The 23,032-nt window shown below is 38.0% G+C and overlaps 1 protein-coding gene across 1 annotated transcript in view; it reads right to left on the bottom strand.

Annotated features, from left to right (window-relative positions):
- Lrrc7 (leucine rich repeat containing 7) overlaps nucleotides 1-23,032 on the bottom strand; it is a 680,756-nt gene that overhangs the window by 317,158 nt on the left and 340,566 nt on the right. The window contains exon 5 of the mRNA XM_055614269.1: nucleotides 8,857-8,974. Coding sequence (XP_055470244.1) covers nucleotides 8,857-8,974 — 118 coding nt within the window. The remainder of the gene's footprint in view (nucleotides 1-8,856; nucleotides 8,975-23,032) is intronic.

The following is a 23,032-nucleotide window of genomic DNA, read 5'->3' as shown; positions in this document are numbered from 1 at the left end:
TGAATTTATACGAACCATCATTTACAGAAGAGATTCTACGGGGAAAGTAGACTTAAGATGCAGTGGTTTTTAATAAGTTAGGCAGCAATGCTGTTGAGGCAAGAAAATTTATAGGGCAGGTGCCCACAAGGACAGCATATTGATTATGGTCTCATGTTGACCTTTTTTCCATAACACATACCCCAAGGTAACTTCCCTGAGAACTTACAGCACAGATATCAGGGTTCTTCTTTCTCTTTCAATATCCTCAAATGCTTCAAGATTTTAAAAAGTCTGTTAACTGCTTCCTACTGTGAGTCAGGAACAGAGCATTTCTCTTTCTTCCTGCAGATGGAGAGTTGATTTACCTCATGTTTCATGAGTGCTTCAGGAAGGGGTGGAATAATTGGCACATCACTAACATACATAATAACCCTTCAACCATGATTGCCTCTTATTATCACTAACAATAGTGATTTTACCCACCATGCTGCTGCTCACAACCATTCGTATATAGAAATAAGTGTTAGAGGATGAGAGAAAAAAAATCACTTAATTGTTCAATAATTAGGAAGCATTTTCAAATTAATTCATTTTCATTGAAATCCTTATATTATGGTATCATTGTCTTTAAGAGGCTGTAACAAATCAACAATCAAACTTGAAATTACTGACTAATTAAATCTTATCATTTATTATCTAATTTTATTGTATAAAACAATTACTCTACTATGGCCATGAATTAGCTACACTCAAGACTGTTTATTAAGAGATCACACTATCATGAACTGTATTCATCTCTGATTTACACAGATTCTATTTCACCATTGAATTCACATGTGTGGGTGACTTAGGGTTTCTGTTTCTGTGATGAAACAACATGACCAAAAGCAAGTAGGGAGGATAATGCTAATTTAGCTTATACTTGCATGTTTGAAGGAAGTCAGGATAGAAACTCAAAAAGAACAGAAACTTAGAGTCAGGAGCTTATACAAAGACAATGAACAGTTGGGTCTTACTGGCTTACTCATCATGGTTTGTTCAGCCTAGCCTGCTTTCTTATAGCACTCAGGACCACCAGCCGAAGAATGGTACCACCCACAATGGGCTGGGTCTTTTCCCATCAATAACCTACTTAAAAAAAATAAAAAGTCCTACTATTGTATCTTTTAGAAGCATTTTTCCAGTTGTAGCTCTCTCTTTTCAGACAACACTAGTTTGTGTAAAATGAACACAAAACCAGCAAGACAGAGGGCAATGGATGCAGTATACATTGGGATTGATGGTACCTGTTTCCCTTGCATCACTGTGTTCAATTAGGGAACAAGAGTAACTACTGAGAAAGAAAAAAAGTATGGACATGTTCTTATTTCTCTCTAGGTACAGAAATGACAAAGTTTTAGTAAAGTTAATCAAACTTTGTTAGAAGGTCAAAGTTAATGAACTTATTTTTAAGAAAATATGCTTGTTTATTGATAGTAAGAAGTTGGAACCTCCTTTTCTAGCCCATTGCTTTCCAGTTAATTGGGTATTTTGATTATAACATGTGTGTAAATATTCTATGTAGTGGGCTCTTTTGAAATATATTTTTTAGCTGAAAGATAAGAACACCCGATAGGGAATCCTGTGATGCCCTGATGAATGTGAAAAACGGTTAATGCCGAGACCAGTTTACACTTGTCTCTCTCCTCAAACATTTGTCATTTCATTGCTGAATTGATTTTTGGAACATCTTATGCTTTATTACTACAATCATCCTTCTGTGCATAGAAACAGGAATGTGACTATAACTTGGGTTCCCCTGGTAACCATCTCCTTCTTCATCCTCTCAATCCCCTTAGTGTGTAAAAATATGAGCATAACATATTCACCATAGAGAAGCTGTCAGTGGTGGTGTGCTACTGCTGTGTCGCTAACCTATGCTCACCCTTGGGGAATGCTTATTTTCATTTCAGCAACATTTTGAACATTAACAATTTACTTGGTTACAATGTGAAAACCAATGAATAATGAGAAATTACCATCATCCACACCATGTGGCTGGCCTTGTATCAGCAGAAATGATGTGATGGAGACATTATCAACCCCGGAAACACTTGTGTAAGCACAGAGACACACAATAAAAGTATTTCTCATTGGAAGTAGAAAAGTAGTGATTAATGAATCAAAGCCAAACAAATCAAATAACAAATGAGAGCAGCAAGGCAAAGTGGGAGTACCTGAAAGACTTTAAAGACTAGAAAAACTTTTGATAAAACTGAAAACTAGGTGGGTGATGAAATCATTTTAGAATGCAGAGGGTACAGCAGACACAGGTATGGAGAGGCATTAAAAATTGAAGTGAAAAAGCTATAAAAAAGAATTGAAGAGAAAAATGAAAATACAATACTAGTTGGATTGTAACTTGTGAAAGCATGACTCAAGAATACACAAAGATATCAGAATTAGAAAGGAAGAAACCAGCCCACGTGCAGGCTGTATGACACACATGAATCTCAGCAGAACTATTGGCAATATGCTAGAAGTATATTCAGCACTGTAACTAACTAGAGGACAAAAGTCTCAAAATTAGTAATGTTTCTGAAATATGGAATCAATCAAATTACAAAAAGGTATTTTATAAAGGGATACAGTTTATAAAACTAGTGATTTAGAACACTTCTCAGTAACTAAAAAATGTGTGCAAAACTGGCTTGCAAGATGTTTCAGTGGGTAAAGGCACTTGCTGCTAAGCTTGGGGATTCATTCCTGGGACCCATACAGTGGAAGGACAGAACTGACTCCTGTAGGTGGTCCTTGACCTCCACACATGTTTCTGGCAAGTACACACACACACACACACACACACACACACGCATGCACACACAAGCACACATGCACACACACAAAGAAATGTATAGAACTTGACTGAAAGGCACAAAGTAAGACATAATGAAAGAAAATAGCCTGTTGGTATTTTATCACCACAAGGGTATCAGTTCTTTCCAAGTTAATGGTTAGACTCAAATCAAAATTTAAAATTATGCCAGATTGTTTTTGTGTCTGAACAAGCTTTGCTTAAAGCTTTGGGTTGAATATCAAGTGCATCATCAAGACACCTAAAATGAAGAAAGGAAGAGAAGACAGGAATGTTAAGGTAGTGCAACTCAATAAGCAAATCTAATGGGTCTCAAGCAGATAGGAATAGTTCAGTAAGCAGAAAGAGGCTGTAGAACTGGAAGACTCCACACAATATATGGGAAGACAGGCTGCTGAGTGTCACCGGAAAGCCGGGATCAGTTTTCATCAACTACATGCGCATGGACCTTTATTACAGCCATCTGTAACCCTAAGTCCAGGGCATCTGGTGCCTTCTTCTGGCATCTATGGACACTGCATTCACATGGCACACAGATACCACTCATGCACAAACACACAAAATAATATATATATATATATATATATATATATATATATATATATATATATAAACCTTTTGAAGAATAATCTGTAAAATGTGGTAGCGCTTCACAGAAAACTTAAACCTTAATTCTCATAACAAGGAGGGTGAAGTTATGAACATAAACATTTACGTGTGTCTGTAAAGTTTTATTCATTTAAAAATATTATATCTGCAGTGAATGTTAACATTCTATCTTCATGATAGACACATTATCTGGTGTTCTTTTCCTCACAGTTAAAGTATTCACTAGCTTAAAACTTGAAACCACGCACATTTTTAAATACAGATTTTTACCAACTATTTTTGATGAAGGAACACACAAGTCATGTCAGTACTGAGATGTTGAACTCTTGACTTAATTTGGAAATTCAGAGTCTTCACAGAAACAATGACATCTGAATATTGAATAGGGTGAAAGCGAGCATGGAAGAGGAATGGAAAGTGATTTATGCAGAGGAAATAATACTTGAAGAGGGAAAGAGATCATGAAGCTCTATTAAATGTTTGAGGAAGCTTTCCTGTACCAGAGCATTAAGAGAAAAAATGTCATTCCTCTGCGGTTAGATTGGCACTTGGAATGGAAGTGCTGTTAGGTCAGCTCGTGGAGAGAGACTTTCAGCTTTGTGTTCAGGAGCCTATAATGTGTCCTGCATCCACTGAAGTTCATTAGGTTAAAAAAAAAAAAACATCGCTATCCTGGCAATTTAGGTGGGTGCTAGAGCTAACAAGTGGAGGGCTGGTTTGGCAGTGTCTGAACAGGCACAGTTAGGGGCTACTTAGATGGGTAGCACAGACAAGAGACAGAATGGACTTTTCGAAGATGTATGACAGGGCAGGCACAGTAAGAGTGGGTAAGAAATTAAAAGAAAGAACAAATTTTTCCATCAGTTGCTCAATGGATCATAGTAAGCTAAGCAGAAGACTAGAAAATGAAGGACGAACACATCAGGGTGGTGAAAATTTTGGTTTTAAGTGTAGCATGTTTGAGGTATCTTGGGGCATCATGCAGTTGTACCCAGATGGCTATGTCAGCATGAAGCTAAAGCTAGGGTGAGAGCTTGACAGTGGTGGTCATACTCCAAAGAACATAGGATGAGCTATGGTTAGTGGGTATTCACTGTGAACCTCAGTCTTTTTCTGTCTTTTCCAGCATCTAGTCAAACCATTTAGAAGTTCCCAATGTGCCAGCTGGGACTTTGTGAGGAATCTTTAATGTAATATCACATAAACACCATTGTATGTTTTAATAGATAAATTATTTTCTCCCTATCAAAAATTTACAATAAGCCCTGAACATTGTGTTCATAGTTGCAAATAGTGGACAAGATAGTTTCTGAATTCAAAAATCACATAATATTCCACATATACAAATAATCAAATTGAAAAGTGTGGAACTGCAGTAGAAGCTGAAGTTCCATTTGGGACCCCGCTGGAGCCTAATAGGAGGTCTGAGCCTACACCGTGACAGGCCTCAGACCTCTGTCAAACAGAGCAGGCCAAAGTTCATATTTTCCTGAAAGAGGTCAACATAAGTCAGCATCTACTGAGAAAACCTCAAGAGATGGGCAGCCAATCAGGGGCTGCCTGACCATCTCCAGAGGCTACCTGACCATCTCTACTGGATGCCCTACAGATGCAGACCATCTGACAGGAAAGGTAGAGTTACTTAACTGATGGTTTAGAAATAGTCTGTCTTATGAATAACCCGTGAGTGTTGACCAGTCCAAAAATCCCTCCCATTTTTCCTTCCCACACTTCAAAGTTTGAATGCTCTAATCATACTAAAGGTTACCTAACCCACCCTGGAATTCCACTTGAGTACCTATAAAAGAAGCCTGTGAGCTCACATTGGGGTCTTTCGCCATTTGGCTTTGCATAGGCGAGGAACCCAGAGCGCTTGCCTCTGCAGAATAAAATGCTCTTTGCTGTTTGCATACTATTTGAGTCTGGGGTGTTTTCTTCAGAGAGTTCTGGACCCTAACAAAAGTAATGCCTACTTAGCATGCACAGAGCCCTGGGTCACCAGTGTCACCTCCCCACCTGAAAAAGTGATGTAAGCTCAAAACAAAGCCATATACAAGAAAAAAGTTAGCAAAGAGCAGGCAACTATGTACGAAATCATTACTTTTCTTTTTTACATGGAAGGCAAAATTTAAAATACACATTTGACATGTCTTTCTGTGTATGTCCGCAGTGTGTATAAAAGTGCGTATGTATGTGTGCACAAATGCATGTGCATGTGTGTGCATGTAGGAACATCTGGATTTTTTTCTCATATGCAGAAGACTGTTAAGATTATAGCATTCAGCCAGAAAGGGAAGAACCTGGGCTGAGAAACTCTTATAGCTCAGAAGGGGCCAGCCTGCTGCTATTGCAATGACCAAGGATTACGTGACAAGAAGATCACAGACATAAGATTAGGGTCTATAATGTTGCAGATGGTCAGAAGCAGCTTTGGACTGAGAGTGAGTTCATGTATAAAGGGTTCTCTCATCTAATCCAAGCACATTTTAGTCAAGTATTTGCAGATTGATGGTTCCTTGCATGGGTCTGTCGAGAACTCTTAATCGATGTGCTAGCCCTCAGCTCTGCTGTAGTTGCTCCCCTCCCAGAAGTGCTATTTCAGCTGCCAACTGTAATGCTGACTCTACTTGTTTCAAGTTGCTGTTCTTTCTTCACTTGACAGATTTCTGAAAGATTCATTAAGTTCCTTGAGTGACTGCCCAGGTCCCTGTCACAATAGGTGGGGACAGGGACATCTTGGAGCTGTAATTTTTTGTTTTTAATTTTTATTTTTATATTAATTACAGTTTATTTACTTTGTATCCGAGCTGTAGCCCCTACCCCGTTCTCTCTCAACCTGAGGGGCTGTCTGTGTGATTGCCAGCTGTGGCCTGGGTATTGTCACTCACATCCTTGCAATTAAATGTGCACCCTACAGTGGCCTGACATCTGTTGCATGCCATTTTGTGTAAAGGTTTCCAGGATATGGAAGGAAAAGTAAGAGTCTCAAAAACATCTAAAGATGCCCACAGCCTTTCTTTTGGCATGAATAAATGTAAATTTTAATTTTTAGTGTTAAAAACACCACTTGGAATTATGTTATAATATTATTTCAGGAACTTAAGGTTTGTATATGATAATATGTTATCTGATAATCTTTAAAAATAAGGTATGTTTTTTTTTGCTTACGCTGTCTACCAAACCTGTTCAAAGGCCAGGTGAGATATCAGCCATATAATATTTCTTAAAATTATAAATTAAAAATAGAATTTGATCATAGTGTCTCTATGTTAGCATTTTGATAGTAACACACAGGGAATTTCCTATAAATCTATTATCTTACAAACTTATTTGTGTGTGTGTGGCATGTCTGTAGGGTGCTCATGAAAGACACCTGAGAGTGTCAGATCCCTTTGAGCTTCAGTTACAGGCAGTTGTGAGCCACCTGATGTGGGTTCTGGAAACTGAAATAAGGTCTTCAGGAAGAACTGTATAGTTTCTTAAATGACATATTTTCACCCACAGTAAATATGTTTCTACAAGAATAAAAGTAGATATGAGGCCCTTCTCCATGTGTCTAAGTGTGGTTGCTAGTCTGCCCCTACACCTGTATAGTCTTTCTCAGCTAGTCTTCATGCATGGCATGGCCAGTTAGCTAAGTGTGGAAGATTGTTTAAGTACCTGGTGGAAACTGGTATTATCTCTTTCAGCTAAACTTGGAGCTTGAACCCTTTTCTACTAATACAACAGTCTTAAATATTTTCCCCATTCTCTAAAAATGCACATAATTAAGCACTCCTCTGAGTAGTGTTTTAGAGATTGTGGATTATTTGCAGGTCCCAGTCTTATCTCTCCAGTGGCACTGTAAATTTAATGATAACTTTCAACCAACCAATCATGAATTCTTTCAGTAAATATTTATTGAGATTCTTTAGTAGCCACACAATGTAGGGAATGGAAATAAAAAAGAAACAACAAAAAATATGAGACATCACTAAACTTAAATGTTAGGAAGCAGATTGACTGCAGATATATAATGTATATATATATATATATCAATATATATATATATATATATACTGTATATATAATGTATATTGCATGTTATTTTCATATGTGTGAAAAGGGTAAAATGGAATATGCACCAGCATAATGACAGCGCCAGCAGAATCTAGGTTTAGATGAGAAAGTGTAGGAAGGTTTGTGAAGAGGACATTCAAGTGGTTCCAGTTCCCTTAGGGATATTGTCATAATGTCATGATGCATCAGCATCTTAAGGAAGTCATATTTACAGGTAACCAACAGTGTTTCCCAGAAGTCTTTAAAGCATACTTTTTCTTTACCTAGATGTCAAATAAGTACTATCCAGCTCCCTTTCATCTTGTTTACTGCTTTGCAGGAAACGTTCCCTAAGAACACATTTACCCTATTCCTAAAGGTGGCCTTCAGGTTGAACAGAGCTTTACACACAACCATTTACTCAGTCCTTCATAAATACTTGTTCAAATATCTAAATCACTTTCTAAGATGCATTTTTTTGTGAAGAAGGACCTGCTTTTTTCATACCTGTCCCCTTGGCATCAACCATACTAAGTGGAGTAATTAAAACACTACTTGTATGTGACTACGGGCACGTTTCTTTTTGTCTGAGAACTTGATGATGGTTGAGTGTGCTTTTCTTCCACAAATTATCTGGTTACAATCCTTTGGTATAAATCTTTGACTTATTCTAATAAGACAGGTAGCTGAAGTCATTTGGAAAGGAATGAAGTACTACTGAATAAATTAGGACACTACAGACTATCTGAAGGCCCAGCTTCCTCCAATAAACCTTCAGAGAAAATATCAACATGAACATCAACATTAGCACCATGCCAAAAAACATCAGATACATTAATTTGGCTCAAAATGTAACAGATGTGATTAAGCCCTGATGGTTTTCTAGGCTCTGCTCAAGGCAACTGAAATGTCACAGCAGCCAAAACAGTCCTTCTTGCCACTTGATATAGTTTACAGTCCGGGTCAGGAGAAGAAAGCCAATAACCATGGTGAGTAAGGGATGCAGTGCATAGAGGTGAGTGCCAGGGGACAGCAGTGATCAGGGAAGCAAATGGGAGGAATTTTTCAAGGAATTAAATAGAGCTCACTGAGCAGGTAATACTCTGAAAACAAGAAATAGGCCTAGCAGAGGATAAGGAATAGTTAAGAAAGTTAGAGTGCATATCTGAGACCAGAGAGGAGTAAGATCAGGGGAAGTCAGGTATACCCTGAGTGGGGAGGGAGGAGCTCTCTGTCTTTGAGGTATGGCTTACAGTTTAGCTCTTAAAATTAACAGAACTTTAATAAAATAAAAGAAAAAGTTATTGCTCATTAAGAAAATAGAAGACATTTTTAGTAAATGATATAGAGGTGTTTGGAAATTTTTATCTTACCATTTTTACTGATGTCGAGTTCTTTCAGATTAATGAGACTAGCAATGGAGGTTGGCAGGCTTGAGAGGTCGTTATCAGGAATGCTTAGTTTCCGCAGAGCTTGACAGTTGAACAATTGCTGTAACAGAAAAGAACCACTCAATAGTTAGGCCACAGTTTGATTAGACCCCTCAGACCTAAACTCAGTAGCAAATTTGAAGTTGCCATTTTTATCAGTGTGACAATAAAGCCTTACTTTCTTCCACACCCAAACTGGATAGCTTCACAACACAACAGCTGTTAGTGCCTCACAGTTTATTTTCCCTCACAGACATAAACAAAAGAGAATAAAATGAAAACCAGGCCGACAAAAGCCTTCAGGAGTCACCCTCTGCGTTCTCAAAGCTGGGGGTATCACCTTAGCTCTCTTTATTTTGCAGTTGTATTAGAAATCAGAAAGTCTTACTGTCTTCATTCTAAATAAATACTTGTATGCTATAAAGAGCTGTGGCACATCAGAATACTACACTTACATTCTTTTGTGTCTCCTTGCAGTGCCTCATAAATCATTAGTAAATAAAATATGGGACGAAAATTCCACCAGGCTCAATTCACAGTTCTATCAGTTCGAAATATTAGGTGAGAGTGCTACAACTGATATTGGGTTGAGGTGTGTTTCTGAGGTGCCTTCTTGAGCCACTCAATGGCTCTAGTAAGGGGGTAAGGCAACCTATATTTTCAGTAAGATGTCAGTTTGGATGATTTGGTATAGGTGTTTCCAGCACCTCACCATGAAGAGTTGTTACTCTAAAAAAAATTTTAAAGCTCTGTTCAACTCATCTTGACTACTAAAGTCATGAAAAGTTGGAAAAGAAAATTTTTATTAATTTCTAGAAGAATTATCCTAATGAGATCTTTTTTGACATTTTAAATTCTGCTTTGCTGAGCTTCCACAGATGAAGTCTGGTAATCATGATTATGCAGTTGGCCAAAAGTATATTTAACTACGACTTCTTCCTACACACAATTCCTTATTTATAGAGAAAAAAGTGTAGCATACGGCTGTTATTTCTTAACTCATTAGCTTTTTTAAAAGGGGATCATACGACTTCTTACATAAGAGGAAATAAAAATTCTCTTTCTTTGGGATAGTCATCTTGGGTTCTTTATAAAGATTATTTGCTAGTTGATATGATGTCAGAATTATTGTTTTCAGCACTCTATATAGAAATGTACTTCTTTTTCTAAATAAACCTCTGAAAAGAGAAGTTTAATGGATTCTTTGAAAGGGATTCCTCCTAACCAAATAGGAAAACACATGCTGCATTCCTGAAAGTTACTCTAAACTCTCATCCAGTTCGTGCTGTGTAGTGAGATGGTGATGTGATAGATGAACATGCAATACAGTTAGTTACGGCTTCACAGTCAGCTGTCTCATCATTGGTCTGCATAAGACTCACTAACCATTTTTTCTGCTGATCACTATAAACATTTCAGGTAATGTTAAAACTAACGATTTTTTTTTTAAATCTTTTATTTATTTTTTATTAATTACACTTTATTCATTTTGTATCCCCCATAAGCCCCTCCCTCCTCCCCTGCCAATCCCACCCTCCCTCCCCTTTCTGCATGCATGCCACTCCCCAAGTCCACTGATAGGGGAGGTCCTCCTCTCCTTCTTTCTGATCTTAGTCTATCAGTTCTCATCAAAAGTGGCTGCATTGTCCTCTACTGTGGCCTGGTAAGGCTGCTCCCCCCCAGGGGGAAGTGATCAAAGAGCAGGCCAATCAGATTATGTCAGAGGCAGTCCCTCTTCCCATTACTATGTAACCCACTTGGACACTGAACTGCCATGGGCTACACCTGTGCAGGGGTTCCAGGTCATCTCCACAAATAGTCCTTGGTTGGAGTAGGAGTCCCTGGGAAGTTCCCTGTGTTCAAATTATCTTGTTCTGTTGCTCTGCTTGTGGAGTTCCCGTTCCCTCCAGCTCTTACTATTTCCCACTTCTTACATAAAATTCCATTCACTCTGCCCATCAGTTGGCCTAACGATTTTTAAAATACAAGCTTATAAATCTTATAAGAACTAGTTTCTCAAATGCATTCAAGATTTAGTAGAGGTGCTAGTATTCTTTAATTTTTAAAGAAGTAACAAAAAATTTAAAGAGGGAAACTCTTTTACATGATCTACCAGGAAGAACTCAAGCCAGAATGAGCACTTGACTCCAGATCAGTATCTGGTTAATCCTGACTCTTACTTCAGTGTTATCTCTGAACCCAGCAGTTTTCTTGTCTGTAGAGTAGGGATACTAAGCTATACAACTTGAGACTCAAGAGAGTAAAAAGTGTTAATATAGACTATCAATTTTAAGCCTCACAGTTTTCATTTGTTAATATCCTTGATGTATCTTGGAATGAACCTCACAATTAAGAATAAGTTATTTTTAAGGATTATCTTTTTATCCCAAATATTCCTACATTAATAATTTATCTCATAATAAAGCTCTTAGATTTGGTGATAAAAGCACTTATGAATCTACAGTGTCCAGGAAAGTTGAGTGACTGTTAGCAATTAAAAGTATATTAACGTACAACAATATCATGGTCTGCTACTTTTTTAAACAAAGTGGTTTCATCACCTTGTCTAGGTATCCCATATTTCTTCCCATTTATCACAGAATTCTTTTGTGTTCAGAGTTTAGGCTGAACCAATAATTTTGACAGTGCAGATAATTAAAGGGAAAATGAGAAGAGTGTCAAACTCCTGCTGAGACAGGCATTTTTGGACAGCAAGGTTCAGAGAAGTAAACAGTCTCAGTGGACTCTGTGTTTCCTAGATCAAGTTTCTTATCTAAGTGAACTTCTTCCCTTGAGTCATGTCCTCTACAAACCTAAGAGCCCTTGCAAAGCTTCTTCAAGATTCAAGCTTTTAAAGTTAATAAACTGTAACTAATATTAAAAAAATAATAAAAAAGAGAAAAAAATTCAAGCTTTGAGTTAAAGAGGTGGGAACATTATAAAACAGTTGTGTTATTTAATATAAGGGAAATAAGAGACAATTAATAACTAATTAGAGTCAAACTGTTTATATGAATATCCTGATTTTAATTTGTGAATATCTCATATTTTAAAAACAATAGAAATGTTTTGAATCTAAAAATGTATTTATGCTAGAGTGCCATTTCTATTTAGTTAAGGAAGCAATTTAACTCTGAAGAAATTGCTTTCAGAAGCATATGCAATTTAAATTACTGAGTGTGTAAGAAGCTTTTAGAACTGAAGCATGAATACTTAGACTTTTTTTAAAGTTATGATATGAAAAGGTCAAAAGTCGAGTAAAAGTTATTTGAGGTAGTACTTTTCCTAATTTTCTAAGAAAGCGCCAGATTGATTTCCAAAATGGTTGTACAAGTTTATATCCCCACCAGCAATGGAGGAGGGTTCCCCTTTCTCTACATCCTCTCCAGCATGTGTTGTCACTTGAGTTTTTGATCTTAGCCATTCTAATGAGTGTAAGATGGAATCTCAGGGTAGTTTTGATTTACATTTCCCTGAAGACTAAGGACATTGAACATTTCTTTAAGTGTTTCTCTGCCATTCTATATTCCTCCATTGAGAATTCTCTTTTTAGCTCTGTACCCCATTTTTTAATTGGTTTACTTGATTTGCTGCTGTTTAACTTCTTGAGTTTTTATATTTTCTAAATATTAGTCCTCTGTCAGATATAGGGTTGGTAAAGACCCTTTCCCAGTCTGTAGGAAGTCATTTTGTTCTGCTGACAGTGTCCTTTGCTTTACAGAAGCTTTTCAGTTTCATGAGGTCCTATTTATTGGTTGTTGATCTTAGAGCCTGTGTTGTTGGAAGTTGCCTCTTTTGCCAATAAGTTCAAAGCTCTTCCCCCCTCTTTCTTCTAACAGGTTTAGATTGATTGATTTTTTGTTGAGGTCTTTGATTTACTTGGACTTTACCTTTGTGCAGGGTGATAAGTATGGACCTATTTGCATTCTACATGTAGATACCCAGTTAGACAAGCACCATTTGTTGAAGATGCAATTTTTTCCAGCTATACCACTCTAGGCATATATCCAACCTATATTCAATTATACAACAAAAACATTTGCTCAACCATGTTTGTAGTGGCTTTATTTGTAATAGCCGGAATCTGGAAGAAAATCCAGATTTACCTCAGTGGAGGAATGGCTACAGAAATTGTGGTACATTTACACAATGGAATACTACTCAGCATTTTAAAACAAGGACATAATGACATTTACAGGCAAATGGTGGGAACTAGAAAAGATAATACTGAGTGAGGTATCCCAGAAGCAGAAAGACACACATGGCACATACTCACTTATTAGTGGATATTAGACATATAATATTAGATAAACATACTAAAATATGTGCACCTAAATAAGCTAATCAAGAAGTACCCAGGTAAGATGCCCAATCCCCACTCAGAAAGGCAAATGGGATGGACATTGGAAGAGGGAGAAAACAGGGAACAGGACAGGAGCCTACCACAGAGGGTCTCTGAAATACTCTACCCAGCAGTGTATCAAAGCAGATGCTGATACCCATAGCCAAACTTTGGGCAGAGTGCAGAGAATCTTATTAAAGAAGGGTAAGATAAAAAGACCTGGAGAGGACAGGAGCTCCACAAGGAGACCAACAGAACCAAAATATATGGGCTTTTTTATTTGATGTCTTTCTTGAGACTGATACTCCAACCAAGGACCATGCATGAAGATAACCTAGATCCCCTGCACAGATGTAGCCCATGGCAGCTCAGTGTCCTAGTGGATACCCTAGTAAGGGGTACAGAGGCTGTCTCAAGCATGAACTCAGTGTCTGGCTCTTTGATCATCTCCCTTTTTGTCAGGGCAGCCTTACCATGCCACAGAGAAAAACAATGCAGACAGTCCTGATGAAACCTGATAGGCTAGGGTCAGATGAAACAGAGGTAGAATGTCCCCTATCAGTGAACTTGGGGAGGGGCATGGGAGGAGAAAAGAGAGGAAATATGGGAGGGGGCTACAACTGGGATACAAAGTGAATAAATTGTAATAAATAAAAATTAAAATTAAAAATATTTGAGGCTAAAGTTGTATATTCTATTATGTGGGTCTCTGCAGACATCACAGCCAGTAGAATAAGGACCTATGAGGGAAGAAGAAAATCTTGTAAAACATGACTCTATAATGGGTGCTGATTCAAACTTTTAGAGTTTGACCCTGAGCAGTTTATTTTAGACATATTTAAGCTTAGCACAATTTTGTAAAAAAAGTTTCTTGATGATAATTACCAAACCTTATGTATACAACAAAGCTTAAGACACATTTCCTTTGAAGCTCTAAAGTACATATGGCCTCTTCCATAAAGATGGCTTCTAGTGACTAAAAAACAGTGCTCAGGATAAGAATATAGGGAGAATGACTGAAATAAACATAAATGTCTGATGGAGTCAGATGTGGCCTGGCCTATACATATCACTGAGGTCGCCTAGACTACTGTAAAGTATATGTGGCATCTCACATAGGGTTGGGTTCTATTGACTGAGAAACAATGATCAAGGTAAAGGTCTAAGAAGAGTCTGGGATAAACAGTTGGGGTAGAGAGGTGTGTCCTGTCCCTCTAGATAACACAGGCCACCAGGCTTATAATATATCCATTCTAGCCTTCTGGGAAGAAAACAGGTTACACATTTCTTTCTTCGAAGAGACAACCCTGAATCTTTAACATTCAGGGCTTCCCTAGTGCTTGTCTGTGGGCATAAGGGCCTCTTGCTCTCTATATTTTATAAAGCATTATTTTTTCTCATTAATTTCTAGAAGCTGCTTACCTGTGCCTGTTACAAACTAGACCTATATGGTTGTGAATACAAGGGACATTATATGAGCTATGAGGAGCTATCCCCAGGGGTTCCGACCCTGTGATTGAATTCTCAGACTAACAACTCAGAGGCCACCATGAAGCTTGAAGCTGTACTAGGTGAACTAGACACCGGTCATAAGAACAGGAGGTCATGAAGTGAGGAGACACCCATTGAATTCAGACTCTGCTTGAATAGTCAGACACGCATGTAAGTGCCCTGTATACATCTGTACTGGGGTATCAGAAGTACATACACAAGATCTGGGCAGTTGATTTGATTGGAGAAGAACATCAGCAACTCAGATAGCCTCTCTGAAAGGAGTGACAGAAAGAAGGAATTTTGGAGCATTCTACTTGGGGTGTCATAAGGGACTGAGGAGTGGCTATGCTGTGTTTCTGTCAGTTTCCATTTCAAACTAGTTTCAGACATTCCCTTGATAATATGAGGGGCTCTGGATCCGGGAGAGAGTGCCCTGAGCCTGTTTGTATTAAAGGTGCATGTGCTGGATATTGCCCTCAAGGGTCAAGCTGAAGTGAACATGAATAGTCTCTGAATCCATGAATCAGATAGAACATTATTAGCTGACAAAGTTTTAGTTTTAATGGATAATTACAAAGTGCTGAATATACAGTGAAATAAGCTGTTAGAGTTTCTACAGCAAAACAAAAAGAAAGCTAAGAAATGAATGTTATTAAGTTATATTTAGATAACTAAGGAAGGATCTGAAAGTATGATAGAACATGAAATTATCAAGAAGATATCACTGAAGAAGATTAAAAGTGATAAAAGTCAAATGCAGAAAGTAATGTTGGTCAGATATTAGGGAGAAATAGGATAAATGGGGCAAGAAAAACTACAGATAACGAGGAAACACCCAAATGACACAGAGGAAAGAATGAGAATGCTTTGTTGAAACACTAGAAAAAGTGAATACAGAGAAAGAGGATTGGATTTATAAAGGGTGTCAGAAAAGTAAGTTTCACTCATGTATAGAAGGCATAAGCTCAACAAATTCTGAACAAGGAAAAAAAAAAAAGAGAATCCACACACAGATTCATACGAAATAGCAGAGTGCAGGAACCAGAACATCTAAAGTTGCCAGGAGGAAGGATTTTCTTTAAAAGTCATGTGGAGGACAGAGGGACTAGTACTACCAGCACAGGATATCTGTGGTTGACAAGAACTATAGATCATGCTTCAAAGAACTACCATGAAAAGACTTGGTAGTTCTCAGCACATAAAAACAAAAAATGTTGGAGGAGAAGAGGCTACTAATTACCCTGATTAGATTGTTATATACTGTGGACATGTATTGAATTATCTCACAGCAACCCACAAACATGGATAAACTCCATGTCAATTATAAACAAAAAAATAAAATATAATTAAGCAAAACAGAGGTGAGTTTCCAACAACAATTAGAGTGGAGAGTCACTAGATATTAATCTCTAAAAAATGAAGAATAATTTTATATTGACAGTTTTTTTTTTAAACAAGTACCAACTGAATTCTTTTCCAAGAGTTTCAGACCAAAACAACTGTAAGAAGATAGTCTTAGGTACAAGAGAAAATGATTTTAGAAGAGATGACATAATTGAAATGAAGACTAAATCAATTTAATAAGATAGAAAAAATAAAGTCTAGGGCCAACACTATGTCTCAGTAATAGAGAGCTTGCCACATATGTGCAAGGCCCCAGGTTCAAATGGGGAAACTTGCAAAAAAAATGGAGGACACCTAAAAAATGTGTGGGTAAATCAAGTCATTGACTCTATAAATCAATAGTAGAGTGCTAATTATTGACTTAATAAATGCCAAAACTAAAATTCTGAAGAAAGAAAGCATATCTTTCAAGAGAGAAATGATTGGATAAAAAAGTTTCTGATAATTAACCTTAGAGATCTCTCTGTTGAGAAATACTTGAGAGTTAACCATATATAATATATATTATTACAAGGAGAAAAAATGTTGCATAGAAGAAGCTCCATTTCCTGAGTACCTATATATAAAAGCAAGTCACATGCATGTCATGACATTACTATAGTGACTGTAAAAATATTTTTTATTGTTACCACAGCATTGGAAATATGTCCTTCTTAGCTCTCTCAGAGGAGAACACAGCTTTTTATGGTATAAAATTAGCAAGGTCCAGAGCCAACACTCATAAACACTTCTGTATGGGTACCCAGCTGTCTCCAAAGCAATACACTCCCCATTTTGCCAACATCTGTGCTCTGGAAAGATACCTATGACTTCTGCCAGGCATGAGGAAGAAGAGTGAGCCATCCCAGGGGCTAAAAGGAAGCTCACTGATGACTCTACAGCATCACATTTGCATCTGGAGAGGCATGTGTGCCAGCCTGAAGCTCTGGCTGGACATTATTATACTGTTACCTGCAGGCTTGGAGATTCACGGCTACTATGGCAATGGCATGACATACATGTGAATGTCTGTATGTCAAAACATAGTTCTCGGGTGGGGGCAGATAAGAAAATAACTCTCTACCACAACTAAGAGAATTTGCTATTTGGGGACTTTTATTCTTGGAAAGTTTCATGTAAAATCATAAATATTCAACAAGAGGGCTGTAGGTGTTTACAGAGCAGGCTTTGGAAATAGACTAAAGTCTAGTGAACTGCTATCTATGAATGGTTGGTTTCTTAGAAATACCTCTTTTAATCCTCCTTTCAAATGTTCAAGCATTAACATTCCCAACTTGCTGGAAAGGTCCTTCAAGGAAATGTTTATTTTGTGTGTATTAACAAAAATATATATATAAAATTTTCTAGTTTGGTATAAATATGAATAATCATCTTTATTTAGAAAAACAGCAATTCACAAATAACAGAGTAAAACAGTTTTATATGTGTATTTTTTGAAATTGTGAGTTTCCAAATAATACTTCCTTCTGCTCCTATTTGTCCTTTCTTCCTCTTTCCTTACCTGTTTCTTCCCAGACTCCTGGTCTTCAGCTAGCACCTCTTTAACAGCTATACAGTGGCAGGACTTGAAAAAGGATAACAAACAATCCCCTTATTCGAGTGGTCAGTCAATCATAAAGAGAAATGCCATGTAGCTAACTAGACAGGATGCCAGAGTAAGGATGCCAGTGCTTCAGAGAATGCCAGGTGAGATCCCGTTAGACCCTTAACCCAGAGAACATGCACTCACTCTAAACAGTGATTTCATTCACTTGTTTATTTAGTAGCAGTGAGTTTATTCACATGTGTATTTAAGTTTCTGTTTGTAAAAGGACTGTTCCTGTGACTAAAAGTGGGATAATGGGAGATGAAAACACCCATTTGCATGCAGCATGTAAGAAACCATTGGCTGGGTTCTTACAGGGAAGATTTTGTATTCAAACAAAACAAGAGGGGCATAAATATGGCAGGTGTGAGACTTCGCAAGTTCAGTCTGGATTAGGTAAGATTCCAGCTATAGAAAAAAGGAGCAGTTTGGCTCTCCCTTGTGTATTTGGCAATACTGAATAAGCTACAAGGAAGAGATGTCTCTTACATCTTGTAGAAAGATTATAACATGTTCTCAGGCATTTCTTCTTACAAAATGGTCAATACTGTGGCTGCTGTTTCTTTTTTCTTTTTTTCATTTTTCTAATGTGACTTTTTTATTTTTTAATTTATTTTTTATTAGTTACAATTTATTCACTTTGTATCTCCCCTGTAGCTCCCTCCCTTCTTCCCTCCCAATTCCACCCTCCCTCCCCCTTCTCCACTTATCTTCCTTCCCCAGTCCACTGATACCAGTAGGTTTTCCTGCCCTTTCTTCTGATCCTAGTATATGAGGTCTCTTCAGGAGTGGCTGCATTGTCTTCCTCTGTGGCCTGAGCAAAGAGCAGGCCAATCAGTTCATGTCAAAGGTAGTCCCTGTTCCCATTATTATGGAACCTACTTGGACACTGTACTGCCATGGGCTACATCTGTGCAGGAGTTCTAGGTTATCTCCATGAATGGTGCTTGGTTGGAGTAACAGGATCAGAAAAGACCCCTGTGCCAAGAATTTTTGGTTCTGTTGGCTTCCTTGCGGAGCTCCTGTCCTCTCCAGATCTTACTATTTCCCACTTTTTTCATAAGGTTCCCTGCACTCTGCCCAAAGGTTGGCCATAAGTCTCAGCATCGGCTTTGATACCCTGAAGGGTAGAGCCTTTCAGAGGCCTTCTGTGGCAGGCTGCTGTTTCTAAAACACAATTTTTTCCCAGCAACAGTTTGTGCAAAGATACTGTTTTTTTTCAGTATTTTTTAAAATTTTTTATTTAACTTTTATTAATTACACTTTATTCATTTTGTATCCCCCCATAAGCCTTTTCCTCCTCCCCTCCCGGTCCCACCCTCCCCCCCTTTCTGCATGCATGCCCCTCTCCAAGTCCACTGATAGGGGAGGTCCTCCTCTCCTTCTTTCTGATCTTAGTCTAACAGTTCTCATCAGAAGTGGCTGCATTGTCAGGGTTTTAGGTTATCTCCATAGTCCTTGGTTGGAGTATGAGTCTCCAGGAAGTTCCCTGTGTTCAAATTTTCTTGTTCTGTTGCTCTCCTTGTGGAGTTCCTGTCCTCTCCAGCTCTTACTCTTTCCCACTTCTTACATAAAATTCCATTCACTCTGCCCATCAGTTGACCATCAGGCTCAGCATCTGCTTTGACAGTCTGCACGGCAGAGGCTTTCAGAGGCCTTCTGTGGTAGGTTCCGAGGTTGTTTCCTATTTTCTTTTTCTTCTGATGTCCATCCTCTTTGCCTTTCAAGATGGGGATTGAACATTTTAGTTAGGGTCCTCTCTTTTGCTTAGTTTGTTTAGATGTACAGATTTTAGTGGTTTTATTCTATGTTGTATGTTTATACGAGTGAGTATATACCGTGTGTGACTTTTTGCTTCTGGGACAACTCACTTTATTTTCTGTGTTAAAGACCATAACCAAAAGCAACTTGAGAAGAAAAAGTTTATTTCAGCTTATACTTTACTCTCTAACATGATCAGAAACCAAGACAAATTGAAAGCAGGAACCTGAAGGCAGGAGCTGATGCAGAGCCTGTGGAGGAAGCTCACTCACTTCCTCTCATGACTTGCTCAGTTTTTTTTCAAATTTTTACTTTTTATATTAATTACAGTTTATTCATTGTTTTTTTTTTCCTTTTGGAACAGCAGGAACAGCATTTGTCATTGTCTTCAAAGGGTATGTATCAGATTACTAGAATAACAGCTATTGGTTTGAAGATAGAAGGCATAACACATTTCCAGACTTATCCTAGTCAATAATTATATGCATTTAAAATTTAAAGTGAAAATCTTTAACTTACATATCTACAATTACTTGGCAGTATCAAGCTAATATTGAGAGAGAAACAGAAACAAATACTGAAAAGAAAACCATACCTTTAGCTGTTCTTAATTTTGCCAGTTACAATGTTTCAGAATATTTGGGGTATACCGTTTTGTTAGTGTTGAGGGTTGAGCCAAGGCTTTGCTGGTCAGGTACTCTACCTCTGCACCACACTGCAGCATAGGGTAGACTAAGAGTGTGTGTACCAATGTAGATTATTTTGCAGTTCTCTTTGTTTATATTTTTGGTGATTGGAAGTTTATATGATTTCTGGTTACCTGGAATTTAAGGGAGCACTGGCTTTGTCTCAGGCAAACAGTCAGTATAGGTGTGAACAATACTGATTTGATGGCATTTGATACAGAGGTTCATACATGGTCAGCTGAGCATCTATTGTTACTTAATTCTTTTATAGTTCTATGTTCGACTTTTACAAAAGCATGTTATAATTATGTATATGATGAGTATGTAGTAAGAACAGAGCTTTAGATTGAATACTATGCTACTCTCTGTTGATTCAAATATTGAACTGACTTTGCCCTGACTTCCACAGGGGTGTGGACACAACAGCAATATTTGCTTCAATCTGTATCTGTGGACACAGAAAAAACATACAACACTTACGTGAGCAGTTGCAACAGAGACTTGCATATGTGGCTATAAAAAGAGGATCAGAAGAGCATGAAGTGATTGTGTCAGAAAGTGAAGGACCAAAGACAGAAAGAAAGAGAGCTTGAGATAGGGGCAGAGTGGACATCCAGCAGGGAAAATGCCATTTCTTGTTTCAGGATCAGCCCTGTGTAGCTAGAGGCCACATGAGTCATTATAGACAGACAATGGAAGCCTCATTTTAGCACTAGAAGGTAGAGAAGAGGTATGGCATTAACTTCTATGGCCTGGTCATATTTATATTAGAAATATATCACTGTTGGCTGTGTGGGGAATAAAATGAGAAGAAAGGACTGCCTTAAGAATTATCAATACGGAGATTGTTCTATTGTGTTCTAGAGACAAGGGCCAAACAAATGGATCAGGATGGAGAAGAGCAAGAGAAATTAAACAAATAGTTAGAAAACAAAAAATGACAAGACACAAGTTTGTTTGGAACTGAGAGGATATCAAGAAAGACAGGTCCCAAAGTCATGCATAATTACTGAGATAGTAGAAACTTAGACAAGAGACAGTTTCAGGGCAATAATTAGGCTTGTTGAATATGAGTAAATACTCAAGTGAGACCAGAGTGTGTGGATACTTGAAGACTGAGGCCATGCTGAGCCAGGTGATTGATTTCTGAGTTCAGTGCTGAGCATTAAAATGGATGCAATGGAAATCAGGCCAGAACAAGAAGAGCCTGCTTTCCACACACCTGAGGTGGAAATGGAAATATCACAAATGAAACTTCATTTCCTGACCCAAGGGAGAATCCAGATCTGCATTCTGCTTTTGAGTACAGTCACCCTTACTCAAAACTCTCCAGGTTCCTGGTTTCTGTGTCTTTTTTCTATAAATAGAGTTGTGATGTTGTCTGCCCTGGGCTTCCACACCAAGTCCTGTTCCACATCTCTGAACTGGGTTTCTTCACAGGCTAGTGATACTGTTTCATTGACAATCAAAAAATCTGTTGTTATTAATTTTAATGAAAACACTGGCATGGTGAACATATTTTACAAGGTTCTCTGTAGTCAACCCTAAATTATTTAGAACAAAAAAAGAAAAGCTGTTATTCCCCTTTTGAAGACAACTGACATAGAAAACACTCTTTCAAGGCCATAGAAATGAAATGCAGCACAGTTAACCTATATTGCCAAAAGGAAAACAAATCTTTAATTCATCTACTTAAAATTTAAAGAAAAAAGAAAACTTCCTGGACAATACATCCCCTCCTTTCTCTCTCTCAGCCAATCAATAGTAAGGATCTCCAGTTGCCAGGAAAGCAGGAAGTGATAAGAGGTCTTACAGAGAGGCAGGCAGTGCTTCTTCTTTTATTTTTAATAATAATTTTTATTTTTATATTAATCACAGGTTATTTACTTTGTATCTCAGCCATAGCCACCTCTCTCATTCCCTTCCAGTCCCACCATCCTCTCCTCATCTCCTCTCTGTCCCTTTCCAAGTCCACTGATAGAGGAAGACCTCCTCCTCTTCCATTTGACCCTAGCTTATCAGGTCTCTTCAGGACTGGCTGCAAAGTCCTCAAGAAAGAGGACCCAGGGTAAGATGATCAATCCTCACTTAGAAAGACAAATGGGATGGACATTGGATGTAGGAGAAAACAAATAACAGAACAGGAGCCTACCACAGAGGGCCTCTGAAAGACTCTACCTAGCAGTGTATCAAAGCAGATATTAAGACTCATAACGGAACCTTCGACAGATTGCAGGGAATCATATAAAACAAGGGGGAGTTAGTAAGACCTGGAAAGGACAGGAATTCCATAAGAACCAAATATATCAGGGCACAGGAGTCTTTTATGAGACTGTTTCTCCAACCAAGGACCATGTATGGATATAACCTAGAACCCCTGCTTGGATATAGCCCATGGTAGTTCAGTATTCAAGTGGAGACCCTAGTAAGGGAAACAGGGACTATTTCTGACATGAACTCAATGGCTGGCTCTTCGACGCCCTCTCTCCCGTAGGAAGAGCAGCCTTGCTAGGCCACAGGCAGTGCTTTTGAGTCTGATCAGCCAGCTCATCTATTCTGTACTGCTTCAAGTTTATATGGAGACACCAAGTTGCCTCCTTGCATCAGAACAGCTAGTTCTGAAAGTTAATTTACATTAAATTTCCACATAAATTGTGGAAGGAGTGCCTATGAATGATTTTCTCTTGCTTTAGATTAATGCTAACTTAGCATTAATAGAAAAAGATAACTTAAATTCTGGAATTTAAGTGAATCTCTCAATTTATAGGAAGAAAAAGAGCAGTTTTGTGCTGTTTATGATGTGAAAGCTAATGAGAGCCACAGCTGCTTGCTAAAATCTTCATGTTA

This window comes from Psammomys obesus, unplaced genomic scaffold (genome assembly GCF_907164565.1).
Source record: "Psammomys obesus unplaced genomic scaffold, mPsaObe1.curated_primary_1811, whole genome shotgun sequence".
Classification (NCBI taxonomy): Eukaryota; Metazoa; Chordata; class Mammalia; order Rodentia; family Muridae; genus Psammomys; species Psammomys obesus.
This window is presented reverse-complemented; position numbering and strand designations above follow the sequence as displayed.